The sequence below is a fragment of the Piliocolobus tephrosceles genome, chromosome 7 (assembly GCF_002776525.5).
Source record: "Piliocolobus tephrosceles isolate RC106 chromosome 7, ASM277652v3, whole genome shotgun sequence".
In the NCBI taxonomy this organism is placed as follows: Eukaryota; Metazoa; Chordata; class Mammalia; order Primates; family Cercopithecidae; genus Piliocolobus; species Piliocolobus tephrosceles.
In genome coordinates this window covers 15,253,300-15,274,873 of record NC_045440.1, presented here as the reverse complement: position 1 = coordinate 15,274,873, position 21,574 = coordinate 15,253,300, and the positions used below count along the sequence as shown (strand labels likewise).

The 21,574-nt window shown below is 33.8% G+C and overlaps 1 protein-coding gene across 2 annotated transcripts in view; it reads right to left on the bottom strand.

Moving 5' to 3' along the window:
- MICU3 (mitochondrial calcium uptake family member 3) overlaps window positions 1-21,574 on the bottom strand; it is a 99,095-nt gene that overhangs the window by 23,319 nt on the left and 54,202 nt on the right. The window contains exons 5-9 of one of the 2 annotated variants that reach the window (XM_023219174.2): window positions 18,385-18,432; window positions 13,486-13,568; window positions 11,759-11,830; window positions 8,288-8,326; window positions 378-473 (exon numbers count right to left, since the gene is read on the bottom strand). In XM_023219174.2, the coding sequence (XP_023074942.2) occupies window positions 378-473; window positions 8,288-8,326; window positions 11,759-11,830; window positions 13,486-13,568; window positions 18,385-18,432 (338 nt within the window). The remainder of the gene's footprint in view (window positions 1-377; window positions 474-8,287; window positions 8,327-11,758; window positions 11,831-13,485; window positions 13,569-18,384; window positions 18,433-21,574) is intronic. The other variant, XM_023219175.2, reaches the window with a different exon arrangement.

Sequence of the window (21,574 nt, the reverse complement as noted above, 5' to 3'; positions counted from 1 at the left end):
AATACTGGGAAATTTGTTTAAATCTAACATAATTCTGAAGAGTCAGGTATCTTTTATTGGGGGAAACATTTCAGCACTTCATGTAACATGGTAAATTGTAAGCCTAAAAGATTCAGTGAAACTTTAAAATACATATATTCTAATTTCTACATAGTGATCCTTACTTAAAAAAAAATGCCATTTCCTTTTAATTAAGCTGAACTGTCAAAGCTGATGTATTCAAATACACAGTTTATATACAGTAATTTTTGCTGTACTAAAAAAATGGAAAATGTAACACACATGTTGGGTTTCATCACTGTGACTCTAAAATGAAATGAGGACTAGATTAACAAGATGGCAAATAGTACAAGGACCTTGTTGAGGCTTAATTATACCTCTGCGAGGTCTGAAAACAGTGCTTGGCTTGTATTACGTCTCAGTGTATCCCAATAGCTTCTGGAGACAAGTTCCTCAGCATCTGTTTTAAGAACCTGTAGAAGTTTTAAGAAGCACAACTGAAATCTAAAGAATAGTCACAAAAAATGATAATTTATACACTTTAAATCTAACCAACCTTGTAAGGAAACACATTAGCTTACCTTTTTTTCTTGTTTGTTTTGTTTTCTGCTGTGCACGACAGTATTGTATTACACTGCTGGTAACTCACATACTTTCAAAGGTGTAATGGTATATAACCACTATTTCTAAGTACAATGCAGCTTTGTCGAAAAGAATCAAATTCTCCGATCTCTCCTTCTGCCCTTCTACTGAAACGTGTATAACTTCTGAGAAAGGGTGAAAAAAATTCTATTCACACCTTGTGTGAACTAAATTTGTTTGGGAAAAATTTTGGTAATTTTGTAGCAATCTATTAAAAGATAAATTATTGTTGGCTATCATACATCTTGCTAGTGTATCAAAGATTCAAAATAACCTTATCTATACTTTACAGAAACAAAGTTTAAATTCATCCCAAACTTGTCAACAAGAAATAGGCTTGTTTTAAGTCAAAGCACTCAAAACTACTTGAGATTTGGCAGGTGTTTCTATTGTGAATGGTTAAGGTACTTCTTAATCTTTATTACAAGGACAGGATACTAAATTCTATCTGAGAACAGGGTAGTCTGAAGGAGATACCAGGAAGTGTAGATAAAGAAGTGTAGTCAAATCACTCTTTGGAAGATGTCAAACTGCAAGCCTAATTTGGATCCCCATAAACAAAAATAATTAAACCCAGTTTCTGTCAGGATTTATCAGGAAAGATTTCACAGTTTCTCAGGCGATCTTTTGGTTAATGTGAGATGAAATGCTGCATGGTGTACTCAAGAGTGACTGGATGAAAACAGAACTTTTCTTTCTTTCATTTTGCCTTAATCTTTAACAGTCCAGTGCTACTAAAAAAATTATATGCATCTAGGAATTATTTCAAAGGTCCTCTAAGTTTTAATTCACTATTACTAACTAGAAACACTGCCCACTGCCTATATTTTAATAAAATCTTTATAAAATGTTAATAAAGTATTATTTAGCAGGACCTATTTACATAACACAGACATAAATATTACCGTAACTATAAATGTAGCAAATTGACAGAGAATCTGCATCACTCCCTTTATAATGATATAAGCTTTAACTAAGCAGTTATAAACTAAACAGGTAAAACTAGCTAAATATAGAACTAATACAGTTCATTTTCTTTTACATAGATATGGAATAACCTCAGTAAATACCAGCTAGATCAAATGCTTGATCTGAAAATATTATTTACACATTTTGAATGTGGATGCATTTTAAAACTTCAACTCAGAAGGTTAATATGTGATAAAGAAAGGGATTGTTAAACCCACTAAACTAGAAAATACGGCTTACTGTGCACTATTATTAGAAGAGTAGCAGGAACGATTCACTTTGTGAGGCCATGCCTCATCCTTACTTCCAAATAGTGTCCACCATCACACACACACACACACACACAAATATATTTATAACATATTAAAAGCTAAAATTAGTTTAACCAACCATATATTTTGTGGGCAAGAAAAAGAAGTAAATATATTAATTATCTCCAAGTGTTGGGGTTAGGATATTTTTAATTTTCTTCTTGCTTTCCCATAGTTGAAAATATTTTGAAAATGTGTATTTATCTATCAGGATAATATACAACTTTTCGAATTTAAAAAGTCTTATTTAGAACGTAACAGTTTTACAAGTGTCCTGCCGCAGAAAGCTTTCTGGTTCATCATTTAGCCTCGGGGATTAAATTATACTAGAATATACTACTGAATTGCTGTAACTGGATATATTTGTTTTTGTTTTATCTTACATCATCTTTTAAATAATTATAAAGTTTCAGAGGGCAGAAACAATATCCTTACAGCAACTATTGCTGCAGGAAAAAACAGCTAATAAATCAGTGATATGCCTGGCACACTCACTGATTCCTATGTATGTATCTGTTCTGGAGACAGTTTTAAATTTTTTAAACAACAATTTGAATGATGAAGTTCAGAGTAAATTCTCAGAATATGCAAACTAGTAGGAATTTTTATCACCAGGAAAATATAATACAATAAGGATATTTTATATAAGCTTAAAGTAGCAATGAAAGTCAGACTAGATTTTAATAGAAAGAAATGCAAAGTAAAGATAAAACCAGAACATATCTATGCATACAGGCTAAGTAAGGAAACGCTGATAGAGAAAAATGCCCAGGTGTAACTGGGCACTGTGATGGCTGTGAAACAGACAACTATGATGCTTTGATATGTAAATAGGCCAATACGCAAAGACTTCGCGAAGTTTTCTCTGTTGTCTTTGTTTGCTATGTGAGCTACTGGCCCCTTTACCAGATGTCATGTTAAGTGTGTAGACCTTCATAAAAAGAGGTAAAAGAATATACAGATAGGTAGCCCAGAACTTCACAAATGAAAGGCATAGGCAAAATGATGTCCTGGATGTAGTGTGTCCTATAAGTCTGACACATTTTTTGCTTAAGTTCAGAGTTTGTTTTTGATAGAACTTCCTTAAACTTTGTAGTTTTGGTCAAAAGTGCCCAATGCCTTTTCGGCTGAGCCAAAGCAGGATCCCTTTCAAGGCATTCCATGCCACATATGACTGAAAGGGAGGAAGGTAGCAAGAAAGGAAGAGACAAAAAAGGAAGAGAGGAAGGAAAGAAGGAAATAAAGAGGGAAGGAGGAAAGGAGGGAAAAAGGAAGTTAGGAGGAAAGAAGATTGATTTTGAGATGGTTAATATATCACTGTGGTAAGCAGAATAATGGCTCCCTAAAGTTGCCCGTGTTCAGACAGCCAAATACCCTGTCTGAATAAAGGGTCTAAGAAGGTTCTGTTCAGAGATTAAACAACCTAGGGGAAAATAAAGTAACAGTCCATAGGAACAGACGGTAAAGTACACTGTCTTTGCTATTAGTGATATTTAAACACAAACACACACACACAAATTAAAACTATACCTTTATACTTCATGTCACCATGACAACCATGGCCCTAAAAACTGTAATCTGAGACTTGTTATTTAAAGTGACGTGGGACTGCACCCTAGGTATATCACAGGAAAAAAAGAAAAAGAAAACTGAACACAATCCTCCCAGGAAGAACATATCCTTCATCTAGTCCTCAAAGAATCTGAACAGAGACAACAATTGTATGCTCACAACACAAAACTGTTGAAGACAAAAGAACATAAGCCACCCTAAGTGAGAGCCAGCAGAAACAACAGAACCAGATGTGCAGACTTCCAACACTGAAATGGTTAGATATGAAATGCAAAATAACTTTGATAACTTTGAAAAATATGAAGCTAGATCTGAAAGGATTATTCAGGAAAAAACAGACTATCGAAAATTGTACTCTTAGAAACATAGCCAAGTAAAACTCTTAGAAATTTAACCACTGAAATTTAACATAAGATTACATATATCTCTAGTAGAATTAATGAACCGGAAGATAAATATGAAGAATAGCATGAAAAGATAAAAATATGGCAAACTGTAAAGGAGAAATTAAGAGGCATAGAGGAATGAATTTTTTTTTTAATATTTGGTGTGATGGAACAGGAAGTGTGCATACAGCACTACTGCTGCATACTCAAGTACCATGGTTATCTTCAGAAAGAACACCTGTGTGATGATTTGTGTTGCAAGCTGAACTAGCCACTTTTTTCATGAGCCACCGCTTTTACTTGAAAGAACAACTAATAGACAAACCATGGTTATTCAGATTTCAGTATGTGGCAGACATTTTTTTGAAAATGAACCAAGCGAGAGCCTGTCACTTCAAAGTAAACAACTGACAGTATTTATTGCCAAAAAAACATACTGCAACAGACTGAATGCAAAACAGCTATGAGAAACCAGCTGTCTTCTGGTAAGCCAGACATTAAAGAGATTGGCAAAAAAGGTAAAACAATACCACTCTCCTCACTACATTTTTGAAGTTATTTTTCTAAATTAAAAAGTTTATGTTAACATATAATGAGTTTTTAAATTATTGTTTTAAAATAGACTAATATTTTTAAAATCTCAGTTTTAACTTCTAATACGGTAAATATACAATATATAACCTATGTAAACAAAATATCTTTTGGATCCTCAACAACTTTCGACAATGTAGTGGGATCACAGACCACAATGCTTGAAAGCCACTGTTTACAGCAAAAAAAGTGAATTAACTAGGACTACATACAACACAGATGAAACTGGCAATCATGATTTGTTGAGCCCAAGAAACAAGAGACAGAAACATTCATATAACATGATGCCAGTTATATAAACTACAAAAAGGGGTAAAACTAAACTATACTGTTTAGGATGCATAAGTAGGTGTTAAAACCATAGAACAAAGCAAGTAAGTGATTTACATAAAAGTCATGATTGTGTTTATCTTTTGAAAGACACTGAGGGATTATGAGTGGGGATACACATGAAGGGGATTCGTGGTACATGGCAGTATTTTACTTCTTCATCTGTATGGTGGTTATAATTTTATCATTATTTATTTTATTGTATATTTACATTTGAATTATAGAAAATTCCTGAACTAAAATAATATTTTTAAAAATCAGGAAAAGTTTCATCATCACTACAGAAAAAAAAGAAAGTGGTATAAAACAGTAAAATAGAGGTAGGTAGTATATTTATTCTGACAACTAAAAGAGATTCTAGGGCAAAAAACATTTCTAGAGATCTAGGGATAGGATGTAATAGAAGACTCAATTCACTAAAACGATATAAATAATCTATAATCTTATACAGGTAACAATTCAAATTATATAAAACAAAAATTAAGAAAATTGTAAGTAAAAGTTAACAAAATCTATTGTAATATATAATTTAACATACTAATTGACAAATCAAGCAGACAAAAACATTAGTAATGACATAGAAGATTTAAAACACATAACTAACATGCTTGGTAATATACATTTGTATATATTACAATCCTGTACCCCAAATTGGAGAACACACGTTGTTTTCAAATACAGATCATTTAAGAATACTGATACTGTTTTAGTCCATAAAAAAGTCTCAAAATACATCAAAGAATCAGTATAAAAACTGGTATATTTTCTGTCGGCAATGAAACTAGGAGAATTAAGAATATTATTTTTAAAAAATCCTGTAATGCATGCCAAAGTCAAATGTACTTGACTTTTGGCATTATTTGTCCTTTTGAATTTTTGTATTTCTTTTCATCACTGTGCAATGATGAAATTAAGAGTTGACCACATGAGAAATATGAAAAGAATCAGGGTTATTTGGAACAGAAAAGGTTATAAGGTAACAACTGTCTTCAAGAATACAAAAGTGTATGCTTAGTTTTATACTGTAGCAGGAAATACTGTGATGGAAAATAGGCATAATCTGTTAAGAGTGATTAAATTTTGGAACAGTCCACTACAGGGACCACAGAACCTCTATCTCCATGGTAAAAAGCCAAGTGGGTCACTGCTTTCCCTGAGGAAACTTCTTCCTAAAGGTAGAAACTGGCTCTTATAAATCTCTTAGTTTAAATCCAGCTCTGTGACCTACACTCAAATTAGATGCTTGAGTTAATTTACAACTCTGGAAACTAGCAGATAATTGCTAGTTAATTCATAACACCATACTAATAGTTTTGTATAATACTTGTATCAATGATATATCATATACATTTTCAGGCTATTGGAATTTTTTTAAATTGTAAATGAATTTCCCTTGTTTGCTTGTAGTTTATGAAAATACCAACTCCTTATTGAGCAAATATTTTTCTAGTATAGGAAATACAGTTTATCTAACCAAATAAACTCATAAGGGAGTTGAAAAATCCTGTAACATTTAAGACTGTATGTAAAAATGACATTGTTACATCACTTTATTGTGTGCATTTTACATAAAAGCTGTCTTCTATAAAATGAAATAAAGAAAAACTATATTACCACAATAAAATGTAAAAATCATAATTTTTTTATTAAACAGGTATAATATAAATAAAATTTGTGATTTAAGTCTGCTTCTCAATATTATTCTCATTAATGACTCCAATTTGCATATGTAGTTTAAACTAGAGCAATATTAGCATCTGTTTTCTTTTAGCAACATTATTCTGAGATGTATTTTTTAAAAAAAATGTATAATCACCCTATATGAAAATTTCTTATGAGATTAAGGGAAAAATAAAAATTGTTAAAGTTAGAAAAATGGTTCATACAATGATGACATATTACATTAGAAAAATAAATCATAGGTCAGGCATGGTAGCTCACGCCTATAATCCCAGCATTTTGGGAGGCCAAAGTGGGTGGATCACAAGGTCAGGAGATCAAGACCATCCTGGCCAAAATGGTGAAACCCAGTCTCTACTAAAAATACAAAAATTAGCTGGGCGTGGTGGCGTGTGCCTGTAAATCTCAGCTACTTAGGAGGCTGAGGCAGGAGAATCACTTGAACCAGGGAGTCGGAGGCTGCAGTGAGCCGAGACTGTGCCACTGCACTCCAGCCAGGCAACAGAGCGAGACTCCGTCTAAAAAAAAAAAAAAAATCATAAAGTCTTAGGTATTGTATGGCATATGACATTATAATCTATGAGATTATCTTACACATTCTAGAAATTTTTGAAATCATTAAGAGTAATCCTTTAAAAATTTAAAGGAAATGACAGACTTTACTTAATGGAAAAGAGTAGTGATTCCTGTAGAAAAAAATTTAAAGTGTCTTATGAGTAATCAAAATTATGTATATGGATCCTATGGACTTGGCTTGTTTCTCAACCCATTCCAGGTCCATTTTGTATAATGAGGAAAAACATCTTGGGTTTAGTTTATGGTGATCAGCCTCCAGTAGCTGTTTAAATCTATAACAAGAATTAGTTTTTATAGTTGGGAATTTTGATTACCTATCCAATATAGGAGGCAACACACCTACTTTTAGAATTGTACACTACAACTAGAATACTTTTAGCTGGATAATATTAAATCAGTGACCCTGAATTCAAGGGCTCCTATGATGCAATCTGTATAAACTGAGGGATCCTTGTAGGAGGCTTAAGGATCCTTGGGGAAATCAAGTGAACTGTACATGTTTACATTCAAAAAGGGCCATGGCCTGTTCTTCTTTAGTAGCTGGGCTAACCAAAAGTGCTGACTTTCTCAGGAGAAAAGAAAGAAGAAAGCTCAGCATAAGAAGAAGAGTACAATTAGAAGTTCATCTACAGAAATTCACAGTTTTTTCAAGACAAGTCTGAAAGTCATTATCCTCTTTAGAAATAATATGATACACTGATATAAACATATCAAGTAGCAGCTTACACCAGATTTTTGTGTAGAGCAGAGGAAACAGCAGGAAACAAAGGCTTTGAAAAAAATTGTGAGCAAAAGTGAAAATGAAAAAAAGTCTATCCATTAAGACATTTCTTTATTAGAACTGAACAAAGACTGTACGTAAGATGGATAGATCTGGTTCATAAAATACCTGTGTTCTGCAGGAATATAGCCTGAGAATCTGCTCTCTCTACATAACTCTTCAAATACTGCTAAAAAATATAAAATTTCAATTATTATGTTTTAGTTGTTGTACACTCACCTTTTCCTTATTTCAATCTAAAGATACATAATTATTCTGCATATTTTAGTCTTTGCATAAATCTAGGAATGAAATGTAACATTATGGCTTCACTGCACGTATTATATTCAATAAATTCTAAAACATTCTATGAATAAACAGTAGATACAGCTTTGTATAAAGAAATAACATTATCAAGTATAACAGGTGAGGGCTATATACATAAAGAACATTTAAAGTATTGTACATACACTATTAGTAGGAGAATGGTATCCATAAAGTTGAAGACGCTGACATACAGCACAAAGGGCCAAATGAAGTGTCATATTTCAGAATGAACCCAAGTACAGCAAAAGAAAAAAGGAAAAAGACGACAAAATAATCAATTAGGAAGGGCAAATCATTATGCTATATTTTATATACACACGAACAATACAAGTGGGATAAATGTTAAAGATGAGTAGCAAAGTTTTAAAAATCTCAGATAATTAAACATTAAATGAATTTGTGCTCATTTCAACCATTTCATTATAACCTTCGAATAGAACTACTGCTTTGAGTAAAACGCATTGCCCTGAAGTATGCAGTTTGATTTGGACATGCTTCCGCAATGCTACATGGCATAGGGAGAAATACAGATGCAGCAGTACGGCAGTGGAAATGGTAAGAGAGACCTGTGCTAGAATCCTGCTCTGCTATGATCAGTGCTGTGACATTAGGCACATGAATCTCTCTAAGACTGTTTCCTCATCTCCAAGCAGGTATAATACTTACCTGGTCGAACTGTCATGAGGACTAAATGGGAGTAACATCTACAATGAGCACAGCATGGAGCTTAGCACATAAGGTTCCCAAGAAATGTTATGTTCATTTCCCTTTTCCCTTCTGAATCAGTTTTATTTTGGCATATGAAAATTTTTAACTTTAGTTTTGATTTAATTTTTATTTAGGTATGTTAAGATTCAGTTTAAAGTAGCTGCATGGTTCTACTAATTAAATAATAACTTTAAGTGTTACTACTAGCTAACCTTTCTGAGTGTTTATTACATTTCACATGGTTAAGTGGCTATGTGCTTTAACCTCCATACCAATCACATGTGGTCATCACTCCTAATGCCCCCATTGTAGAAATGAAAACAACAGAGGAACAGAGAGGTTAAGGACTTTGTCCAAGGTCACCCAGGTAACAAGTGGCAGGGCTAACATTCAAACCCCAAAAATCTGGTTCCTGAGCCTGTGCTATGCCGTCTCTCTTATGTAATTCATATATTTTCACAATAAGCTAAATTTTAACTACCTCAAAACTCAGCCAAAATATTCTAAGAATATGTGGAATCATATTGTCATTTCTATCACCTTGATAACATCACCTTACATCTTTGATAACTAATATAAAATAAAACCTCTCTGGTTCAGATTTGCATTATTTAAAATGTCATTAACTAACAATGTTAACACTAATTATCATTATCGCTAAACACAGTAATGACTATTTGGAGAGCTGTATTGTAAAGTGCTGTTAGTTCCAAAGATTAAAGTTCCAAAGATTAAAGATTATTTCTGAATTGTTTTAAGGAAGAGTTTTGATAGCAAAATTACGAAAGTAAGATTTTAGAAGCACTATTTAAGTTATATAAAATGAATACTTCTGAGGTACCTGTGGCTATCAAAGACTTTAGTAAGCATTCATTTATAAATAAACAAATTATATATTATATTACTTAAAAGTTATTTTAATCTGTTCTTTAAAAGGAATCTCCTTCCCCACATATTTGAAAGGGAATGAAACATAAAATAATACAATTGAGGGTATGCTGATATAATTTAGATTTTATAATTCAGATGGATTTTCCCTAATTAAGTTAATGAGGTTTTACTCTATCACTATCATAAAATATTTGCATTAAATCAATATTAAATTTCTTACACCGTGGCTGCAGTGATGCTCAGAGCCAAATTTTGTGCCAACACTGTAGGCTTTCTCGGTGTGCACTGCCTGCTATCATTTTTCTCTTCTTTATCTCCCTTTATTACTTGATGGATTTATTAATAAATGTTAATGATTAGAATAATACTGTGTTTTTATTGGAGGACGCATAAGTCCTCTCTGAAAGTAGTATAAATAAACAAATAAATAAAACAATTATATTTATATCCATTGAAATACTATCTACTTTATCATTAAAGTATATCAATAGATTCATTAACATTATTGAACTTCCTTAAATAGTATTTTATTAACAACTTGCCTATTCAGTCAATTATAGTTTGAGGTAATATATCAAAACTAAAATAACTGTTTACTCATTTAGTATATTATTTACAAGAAATAAAATTTAAGAAAGCATTCAATCCTCTAGTGTTCTTTGCTAACACTCTAAACAGTTGCAATTATGGGACTATTCATGTAGTATTTGTTAACTACAATTTGAAAATCATGAGACCTGAATTAAGTAGAGAACTACTATTGCCCCTTTTAATACTTGACTAACATTACAATCAACTCTTTGATTTCTTTAAGACTGTCTTCCATAAGCTTTGTCAATAGTATACTGAGGGATGTTCAATGACTACCGAGAATTATAGCATGGTCAAATACCCTACAAAGCAGTATGTGCTACACAATCCTGATAAATCTGCTTTTATTCAACTAAATATAAATGTATACTTCATAAATATATTGGGATTGAATATGGCACCCATCTGCTACAGATAATCCATGTTAAGCAAAACCTAATATTCTTTTAAAAATGAGAATAACAAAAATAAAGTTTTAGCTCTCTGAAGTTAATCATCTGAATTCCATGTAGGACAATTAAACTACTGCACAGGGACATCAATTTGCAAATGAAACAAATATCATTTACATGCCAACAAAATTCACTGTATTTCTGGTGATCTAAGTATCAAAGAGTATGTCACAGAGGATAAAAGTGAGGTTTTGGAGTTGGCCAGACACAGGTTCAAATCTTTGGCTTTGCCATTTAATAACTATGTAACTTTGGACAAGATGCTTAACCTTCCCAATGATCAGTTTCCTCATCTATAATTAGCGATAATAAGAGAATTGTTGGATAGATTAAATGAGAAAAGTATGGAAAGCACCTAGTATAGTGCCTGATGATAAGGCCTTAGTACCTGTTTGTTATTTTTATTATGCGAACCTGGCCTATGGTCAGGCTGAAATACTTCAGACAAAAATAAAACTGGTTAGGAAGATGGAGGGTAATGTTGCTTAACTCTAACTTCAGAAAAAGATGAAAATATTATATATCCTAGAAGAAGAATCTCTAATATACACATCTAAGAATGCAAGAAAACATATTATTTCCTTGTATTTGTTTCGACAGTCACACTGTTAAATTACCACTAAATTCTCTCACGTTATAATTAAATCTTTGCAATTCACCTTTAAATTTTTACATGCATAATGATCTGTATTAATCTATTGTATGATATACCCTTCAAATCTCACAGATAACGATATGGATGACAATGATTTAATGAATGATTATGGATACAGATGTTTAATATCAATATTTGAAGTAAATATTGATATCAATGCATATAAATACTGAAGCAATTTTTCTACATAAAAACTTTACAAAATTTTCAAGAAGAGGACAGCTTCAAAGTTACAAACTTTAATTACTGTTTCTTAACATGAATAAAATAACTGTTGCCTAGAAAACCCACCTAAAGCTACTATAAAGTATTCTTACCAGCATTGCACGCTTTTCTTCATCTCCTTTAGTTTCTCTCTTTTCATTTTTTTTCCTGAATATCTCTTGAAGCTGACAAAGAAATCAATCAAGAATCAAATATCCAACAAGAGTTTCTGGGCACCTATCTCCTATTCTGGACTAGGTATATTCCAAAAACAAAGAAAACAGCTTCATCCACCAAGAACATTTAAACTGCTATAGATCTATTTTCTGATATTAGATTTTCCCCCCAAGAAAATACATCCTTTGGTATTGGTAACCTATAATTAAGTTAAATGTACTTAATATTACAGTTTTACTTTATCTCTAAAATGCAGACATCCACACAGGCAACTTCCAAAGGACTGAATTCCAAAAGCTAATCTTCTACTTTAAGTCAGGGGGATGGAACTTGGCAGTGTGGACATAGAACGTTCTGTAGAAAAACAGGCCCATTGTGAAAGTTCCTAAAATACAGGTGTGCACTATCATAAGAAAGCTACACTAACCTTGGCCATTTTCGGATGGCAGAAACACATCTATATCTATTGTAATCAAACTGAAAGCCGCCATCTCCTCATCATTCTGCAAAGCACTGGAATGAAGGTGCCAGCTCCAGCGGCTTGGCTCAGGGACTACACCTGGGCAAGGGCTGCGTGGGCGAGAATTTAAGCCTTCTGATAAATCCCAGTAATTAGTCTGCTTGTTTCCCTTTGAATGGCTACTAATTAGCTTCTGATGAGGATTTTTATATTTTCTCTTTCCTACTAAGAAAAAGACTGATGTTACAGACTTCCTCTGAGTTTCAGCTTCTGAAGTAAATATGAAGCTCTTTCAGAGGTTTTCTGAGGAATTTTTAACAGCTACGTTAGAAAGGAAAAGTAGAAAATAAAATGGCTGTTTAGGAGGTAGGGCCATAATTTAAAAAGAAAACAAAAAAAGAAAAGAAAATGGCTGTTGATTTCCCTTTCTTTTTACTCGGAGAGTACAGTTAAAGACAGAGTGCAGGTAAAGACAGAGTGTAACATATATGCGAAGAGCAGACTATGTTACTCTAAGGAATAAGTTAATAGTATTTTCTATTTCAGAGAAAAAAACAGACTAGGCATTTTGCCACGAAAAGAGATGCAAAATACATAGGTAAAAAGAAAGAGAAAAATTCTGGAAGGAGATTGTGCGAAGTTGAGTGAGCAACTGACCTCCCTGTCAGACCAGCGCCAGAGCTGGACCAGTCAAAGAAATGTCAAAAGGTAAATACCTAAGAACGATCAGCCTATGGTCAAAGATAACAGAAAGGAACAGGGAAGTGGGGACAAGACTGGAATACAAGGCAGGAGTAAGTGGAAGAGAAAAGAGAAACAAAAATCATGAATCCTATATTGAGAAGGAAGAGAAGTTCCTATGGAAGGAGTTGTGCCTAGGTGGATGACATAACAGAGACTGAATATTAACTGGACATATATAACCTGAGGACTGCCTGTTATTCACCCAACAGAAAACACCTGATACATTTCACACTTTTGTGTAAAAACAACGATAATCATTATCATACACTGAATGTAATTTGTATTTGTAAAATATAAATATTGTTCGAAGTACCTGAGTATATACTTAATTAAATAAAGGCAAAAGTATACATTTTTCACTCTTTTCTCTACAGTAGTATTCCCAAGAAGGCAAAAACATAAAAATATAAGTAAGCAATATTTAATTATTGATAAAAACGCAGCATATAATATACATACCACCAAAAACTCTTTTTTATCTACCATCTCATTGCCATCGGTGTCAAACATGTTGAAAGCTATTCTGAACCCTGCATGTGGCTCTGCCAGAAAAAACAGAGAAGGTATTCACAAAATGGAAAAATGTATTTTAAAGTACAAAATCCATATTAGTTGTAAAGTTACTCATATTATGTACAGAAAAAGTTTCTTTGACCAAGAAATTAAAAGTTAACATGTTATTATTGGTTAAAGATAATAAAAAGCATATAAAAGTATTTATATTTCTGCTTTATACATTAGTACACTTAATAAAAATTGCTAATACACTTTACAAGCACTTCTGTGATACTTGTTGCATAGCACTGAGAGAAAAATTTGAATACTTTCCTTATTTCTAAAAATAAATACTTCTTTTTTTTTTTTTTTTTTTTTTTTTTTTGAGACGGAGTCTCGCTCTGTCGCCCAGGCTGGAGTGCAGTGGCCGGATCTCAGCTCACTGCAAGCTCCGCCTCCCGGGTTTACGCCATTCTCCTGCCTCAGCCTCCCCAGTAGCTGGGACTACAAGCGCCCGCCACCTCGCCCAGCTAGTTTTTTGTATTATTTTAGTAGAGACACGGTTTCACCGTGTTAGCCAGGATGGTCTCGATCTCCTGACCTCATGATCCGCCCGTCTCGGCCTCCCAAAGTGCTGGGATTACAGGCTTGAGCCACCGCGCCCGGCCAATACTTCTCTTTTTTATCCAAAGTCTGTTAGTTTGTTTAAAAGGAAAATATCAACTCGTCACATTTTAAATATATTCAGTATGTTCAGCTACTTAGTGTGGCAGAACAAAAAAAACATGACACAATGGACTAGTTCCGATTCTCGGGAAAATTATAACTAAAATGACCTATGAAAATAAATGTTAAGCATAAGAGATTAGAGTTAAAACTTCTAGAGGTTTCAACAACAGAAATATAAAACAAAAGAAGATTGAATATGTAATTACCAATTCCCCCAAAACACAAGGAATAATTGCTTTTCTGAGAAGGACTTTGACATACTATGAAGTGCTTCAATTTCATGAACCTTAAAATAATGAGGTTCAATCCCTTTCTCCTTTTCACTTCTAGAGCATAAAGGAGAAAACCTGGACAGAAGAAAACTTGAAAGCATCCTTCAGGCTAATATCCAGAATCTACAAAGAACTCAAACAAATATACAAGAAAAAAACAAACAACCCCATCAAAAAGTGGGGAAAGGATATGAACAGACATTTCTCAAAAGAAGACATTCATACAGCCAACAGACACATGAAAAAATGCTCATCATCACTCACCATCAGAGAAATGCAAATCAACACCACAATGAGATACCATCTCACACCAGTTAGAATGGCAATCATTAAAAAATCAGGAAACAACAGGTGTTAGAGAGGATGTGGAGAAATAGGAACACTTTTACACTGTTGGTGGGACTGTAAACTAGTTCAACCATTATGGAAAACAGTATGGCAATTCCTCAAGGATCTAGAACTAGATGTACCATATGACCCAGCCATCCCACTACTGGGTATATACCCAAAGGATTATAAATTATTCTACTACAAAGACACATGCACACGTATGTTTACTGCGGCACTATTCACAATAGCAAAGACTTGGAATCAACCCAAATGGCCATCAGTGACAGACTGGATGAAGAAAATGTGGCACATATACACCATGGAATACTATGCAGCCATAAAAAAGGATGAGTTTGCGTCCTTTGTAGGGACATGGATGCAGCTGGAAACCATCATTCTTAGCAAACTATCACAAGAAGAGAAAACCAAACACCGCATGTTCTCACTCATAGGTGGGAACTGAACAATGAGATCACTTGGACTCGGGAAGGGGAACATCACACACGGGGGCCTATCATGGGGAGGGGGGAGGGGGGAGGGATTGTATCGGGGAGTTATACATGATATAAATGATGAATTGATGGGTGCTGATGAGTTGATGGGTGCAGCACACCAACATGGCACAAGTATACATATGTAACAAACCTGCACGTTATGCACATGTACCCTAGAACTTAAAGTATAATAAAAAAAAAAAAAAAAAAAAAGAGAGTGTCCTTCAAAGAGCAGCTCAGTGGACGTGCCTTTCTCAAAACATTGGATCTTTTCTTTTGAGATGACTAGGGGGAGGGGCATAAAGTTGAAAAAGGGACCCCCCCCCAGACACATTTGCTACCACCTGTTGTGAAATCTTGAACCTGTAAAAGAGTCACAGATAGTGTCCTACTTTCTTAACTGGTAACAGTAGCCTCTGAAAATAACAGAAACAGAAGCCAGTCCTTTATGCAAACTCACTTCTTGCATGTATTTTAGAAATGTAATACAAATTTACACCATCTCTAATAACCAAGTTTTACACTTTAAAAAGATCTTGAAAATACATACAGGAAAGAAGTCCTCCTTACAAGCATTGTTTGGAGGGAAAAATACAGTACAAAGTAAAGAGAGAGACACTTATAGACAGGTAACCAAGATTATGTAGCCCACCTCCTGCCAGCCCTCTTGTCACAGTTTTCTTAGTTCTAATGTAAACAATATCCCACAATTTTTCAATTCAAACTCCTTAGAAGCTTCTGTTGGTGAGTCCTGAACTCCAAAGAAGTTTCACAGCACCCAAAGATCCTAAGCTATCTGTGCCAAAACCCACTATGTATGTTTTTTCTGACACTCCTAAACCATACCCTTGTCCCGTCTCAACAAGTAGCTTTCCTAGTCAACGCTTCCTATTCTTGCCTTTCACTCCGCTGGTTTAGGTACTTAATTTAACTTCTAATATTGCAACCATCACTGTTCTGGCAAACAAGGTAACTTTTCAACACATCTATGAGACACTCCTTTGCATCCACTCTAATTCTCAGGGTAGCATCATGACTGGACTTGCTTCATTACCATGGCTTTGCAGAGTGGATCAACCTCAGGTAGCCCTATTACAAAATGTACAATACTAGTTCTTTAGCACTAACATTTTAATTTCATTTTAAGTCTGAAATTGCCACTGCAAAATTATAATGGAGACAGTGAAAGAGATCTGACTAACCAACTCCATCTTGCTTTAATCTCCAAGCTGTGTTTGCTCATTCAGTTGCTCCTTGTTTAGTTAGGCCAAACTAACTTTGGGAGGAACTTAGTTTATAGTTTAAAAGAAAGATGATACGAGCCCTTTCCCATAACAAACCCCCTTCTTGACTAGGGACTAGATTGCCTTTGTAGGACTAACAAATTAGCCACAAGATTAGAAATTATGGTTGAGGAGTCATGCAGCTGGAGCAACAAGATTCTGACCCTCCCTGAATTGCTCCTGGGGGTAACATTACTATTGTAAAACCTAAGACCTGTGCTTGAGATATTTTGCAGACCCCACACTTGATGGATCAGCTGGCACTACATAGAGCAATAAACTGGCTCATCTGGTCTTGTGGTCCTCAACCAGGAACTGACTCAGCACGAGAGAAAAGCTTTGACTCCCTATGATTTCATCTTTGACCTGACCAACCAGTGCTCCTGACTCACCCACCCGCTACGCACCAAATTATCCTTAAGAACTCTGATCCCTGAATGCTCGGGAAACTCATTTGAGTAATAATAAAACTCCAGTCTCCCGCACAGCCAGCTCTATGTAAATTACTCTTTCTCTGTTGTAATTCTCCTGTCTTGAAAAATTGGTTCAGTCTAGGCAGTGAGGAAGGTGACAAGTCCAAGAGAAAAAAATAAAGATATGTGAGTGCATGTACACATTCCTTCTTCTCAAAACTTACTGTAACTGAACTCAATGTTAACATCATTCCTCACTAAGTTACACAGTTAAGAATAACACAGTGGTGTGAATTTTTTAATCAAAGAAGTACAAAGTATTTTTAGACTTGTTTCTAATGACAGAGTTTTACTGATGTTCTTGTTTCCATGCATCTTCCCAAATCTCCACAACTGGAAATTCCACTAGCAATATTCTTTGATGTATTCCTTTCTTCATTCATTCACTCACTACTTTTTGGGAGGGTATCATGTGCAAGACATTGTTCTTGATACAGAGATGAACAAAAAAGATAAAATCTTTGCCATAATGGACCTTGCATTCAAGTGTGGGGAGACAAACAAGAACATGTAAACCAATAATACTTTCAAATAGTCTGATATAAAGAAAATGAAATGCAGCAAAGAGATATAAAGAGAGAGGGAGCTATTTTAGAGAGGCTGGCCAAGGAAGGATTTGCTAAGTCTTCACATTTGAAAGGAAACCTGAATGATATTTATTATCACAGGGATCTTGAGGATAAGTACTGATGGCACAGAAAGCAGAAGGTACAAATCCCTGAGGTGGCAATTCAAGGAACGGAAAGGCCAGGTGGCTGGAACACAGTAAACTGTAACAGAATTGTCTCCATTAAATGCAAAGAAATTTAACTGAAAATGTAGTAAACCCTTCATATATTTCCTAAGAAATGCTGCACATGAGAGGAAGAAAATAAAAGTTTTGGATGTGAATGACAGGTATTCTGATAGACTCGATAGTTAAGAGACACTCTCTCTCACATCAGTCTTACAGAAAATATGACTTAAATGAGTACAGTAGGAAATTAACAAATTATTACATGTCATGACCTTTCGAGTCTGAGGTAGATTAAAACCACAAGAATGGATACATAATAGTAAATTTATAATTTATTGCATTTATTACTATACCATAAGCTGTAGCATTTATGTTTTTGACTCTTCACTGTGCTATGCTTAGCATTTTTCTGTGGCATTAAACATGAATTTTGCAGAACAGCATGGATATTGATTTTCAAGAGTAAGTGAATCTAAGATCTGTTTTCCAAGATTCTGTTTAAAAAATAAAGCTGCATCGAGAAATAAATTTAATAAGTATACTTACTTGTTAAAATACATAAAAGAAAAAGATATTCTGTGTAAGAAATCACACCTACAAGAAAAATAGTATCAGTTATATGTATAAAATGTTGTTCAAGAAGCAATAAATGCTATAATGAGCTTATAGTTTAAAAATAGATGCTATGTATTATTTTAAATGACAATTACTATTATAAAATCATAGCAAAAGAAGCAACAAATTTAATTTTACTTTAATTGTTTCACACGCCTCTGTAGATACTCATATAAAATCATTATGCTGTCAAATACATTGGTAAAAAAAGCAAAATTATAATGCATACTTGTAGCAGTAACTTTTAAACTTGTTGCTAGTTTCTAATGTATGATTCTTAACATAAAAATGTTGTCAAGTCCACCAACAGAGCTTAAAGGAAAAAATAAGTAAAAATAAAAAAGTTGGACATGGTTAATGAACATTGCAAAGTGCTTACTTTTTATTAACACTTGGATAAAACATTTAGACATTGTTACTTAGAAATTTGATTTTTGTTTTGCATTTTAAGAATAAAGGTCTACAGTTCCTACTTTTCTGCTTTCAAATTATCTTCAATGCTTCTATTATACGTACTCTAAGGAGTTTTTATTGTAATTAAATGTCTTATACTTTCTGTACATCACATCCTGAATTCTCAGTAACTCCATACTTACAAATTTTAAAATGAGTCCATTTGAAGTAAACAAAAAAGTGCATTCTGTTACTTAAATTCTTGCTTTTGGAATACAAAACCCAAAACTAGATTTAGTGCTTGAACTGACCTTCCAAGTAGATACTGAGAAGATTGACATCAGGAATCTGTATCTACAATACTTATTTAGATATCAGATAGTTCTGATGCTTGGTAAAAGGGTATAAAAATCCTTAAAATAACCAGATTGTGAACTTTAAAACTCCATTTTATATGATGTTCTTTGAGGCTGACTTCTTTGTTACAGAACAAAGAGAAGAGGAGTCACTGTCAGGCAGTTTGTCAGAGACATGAAGGGCACTACCCAGGAAGCCCTGAAAGCATTCATTCCCTTCTTTTGTTTATACTAGAATATTGTGACCTATAGACAGATAGTTCTGGTTGATTGCCATGAATGTTATGGGAGAAAGATTCTGGAATGGTCAATGTATATAAAGATACAATACTTAAGAATCCATAAGGATCCCTCAAAAAATGAAAGAAAAGCATAAAAGAAGGGGCAAAAAAAAGGAAATGGGTTGGGAAAGGGGCATGCTGTCTCCATAATCCTATCTCACTGACTGTTGTTCTAGTTGTCCTGGTAGAATACACAACAGATGCTGGGTGGTATAAAGAACTTTAGTAACTGCTATGCATCTTTTATTTGATAGTTAACTCAAGACTTCCCTCAAGGAAAGGACTACTTCATAGTGAGTGTCCAGACCATGACTATCATGGTAGACACTTTTCTGTAGGACCAATGGTGATTGAGGTGGCTTACACCACAGGGAAGAAAAATGAAGTGAAACCCGTGATACACTATAATTTAATAAAAATAGTCAAGGAAAAGAGAAAATACTACTGAAGATGAACTGTGTATTTTTAACACTTTCCAATTATAAAAACAGAATACTGTAAAACTCACTCTTCAATTTACTTATGGCATCCAGGATCAAAAAAAAAAAAAAAAAAAAAAAGCTAGGCATATAGTAATGGTGTGATCTTTAGAAACAGAGGATAAGAAAGATGCCAACTAGGTTTCTTTTGAAAATTCAATCAAAACAAATTTTAAGGGAAGTTCCTTAAAAGGATTACATTGTTTAATTCCTATACATGACACATTGCAGTTGGCTATTGTAATTAAGTCTCTATAATACATGTTTTCATGAATGCATATCAATTTTTTATTATTTAAATGTATAACATTTTCTCTAGAGGTAATACTTTACATAGATAAACTTTTAATTTTAAAATTAGTCTTTAGCCAGGCATGGTGGCTCACACCTATAATCCCAGCACTTTGGGAGGCCGAGGCAAGACGAATGTTTGAGTCCAGGAGTTCGAAACTAGCCTGGGCAACAAAGTGAGACTTTATCTCCACAAAAAATCAAAAAATGAGGGGGGAAGAATCTCTTGAGCCCAGGAGGTCAAGGTTGCAGTGAGCCATGACTGCACCACTGCACTTCCGCCTGGGTGACAAAGCAAGACCCTGACTCAATAAATAAATAAAATAAAACAAAGATAAAAATAAAATTATGTCTTCAATAGCTCTAAAGGTTTAGTCTTAAAATTTCTCTGCCACTTAATCACTATTTAAAAAAAGCAAGGCTCTTCTAACTTCTCTATTTATTCTAACTTCTCTAATGATTCTAAAACTTTCTGGGATCATGTATTACCCTGATGATCCAATTAATATGATACAGATACACATTGTACTACAGGGTGTAGCTATTTAAATTTAAAATACTTAAAATCAAATACAACTAAAAATTAAGTTCCACAGTTATGGTAGTCACATTTCTAGTGCTTAACAGTCGTATGTGGCTAGTAGCTACCATAAGAGACAGCGCAGAAACAGAGTATTTCCGTCATAGTGGCGCAGAATAGATTCTATCCCCTGGGGAATAAAATGCAAACATGTGCATAACATGAGAAGGATTAGGATATGCCTAAACCTAGGACTTCTAGATTTAACCTTCCCCTTAACTAAAAAAAGATTCTTTCTTCCATGCGTTAGTTTTCTCAGATTATATTTGATCCAATTTGTATTTTCCCATGAGGTATATCTATTAAGAAAAATGTTTGAAATTCACCACACTTACTTGATCCTTCTGAGCTTTGAATGTTCCTCATCCTATTATCTCACCCTAAGATCTGAATGGCAATCTTTAAGACAATATCCAGGAAAAAAATTTCTAAGATTCTTTTAAGACACTTTGGCCTAGGTTTCTTGAAGATTTAAAAATCTTACTTATGAAACAGTAAAAGATACGGTGTCTCTTCCTTTCAGATTCTATGTAAACCATGTGGAAGCAATACAAACTTTCTAATTCTACTTAAATAAAATATATGAATTATAACTACTCCTTCAAAGTATTTGTCTTCAGGCTGAAGTACATTATTTTCAAACCAATATTCGTTAAAATTGATGAAAAGGGAAAATATAACTGCTTATATAATTTCTTTAATATATTGCATATTCCTGTATTTGAGGATACAAAAACTATA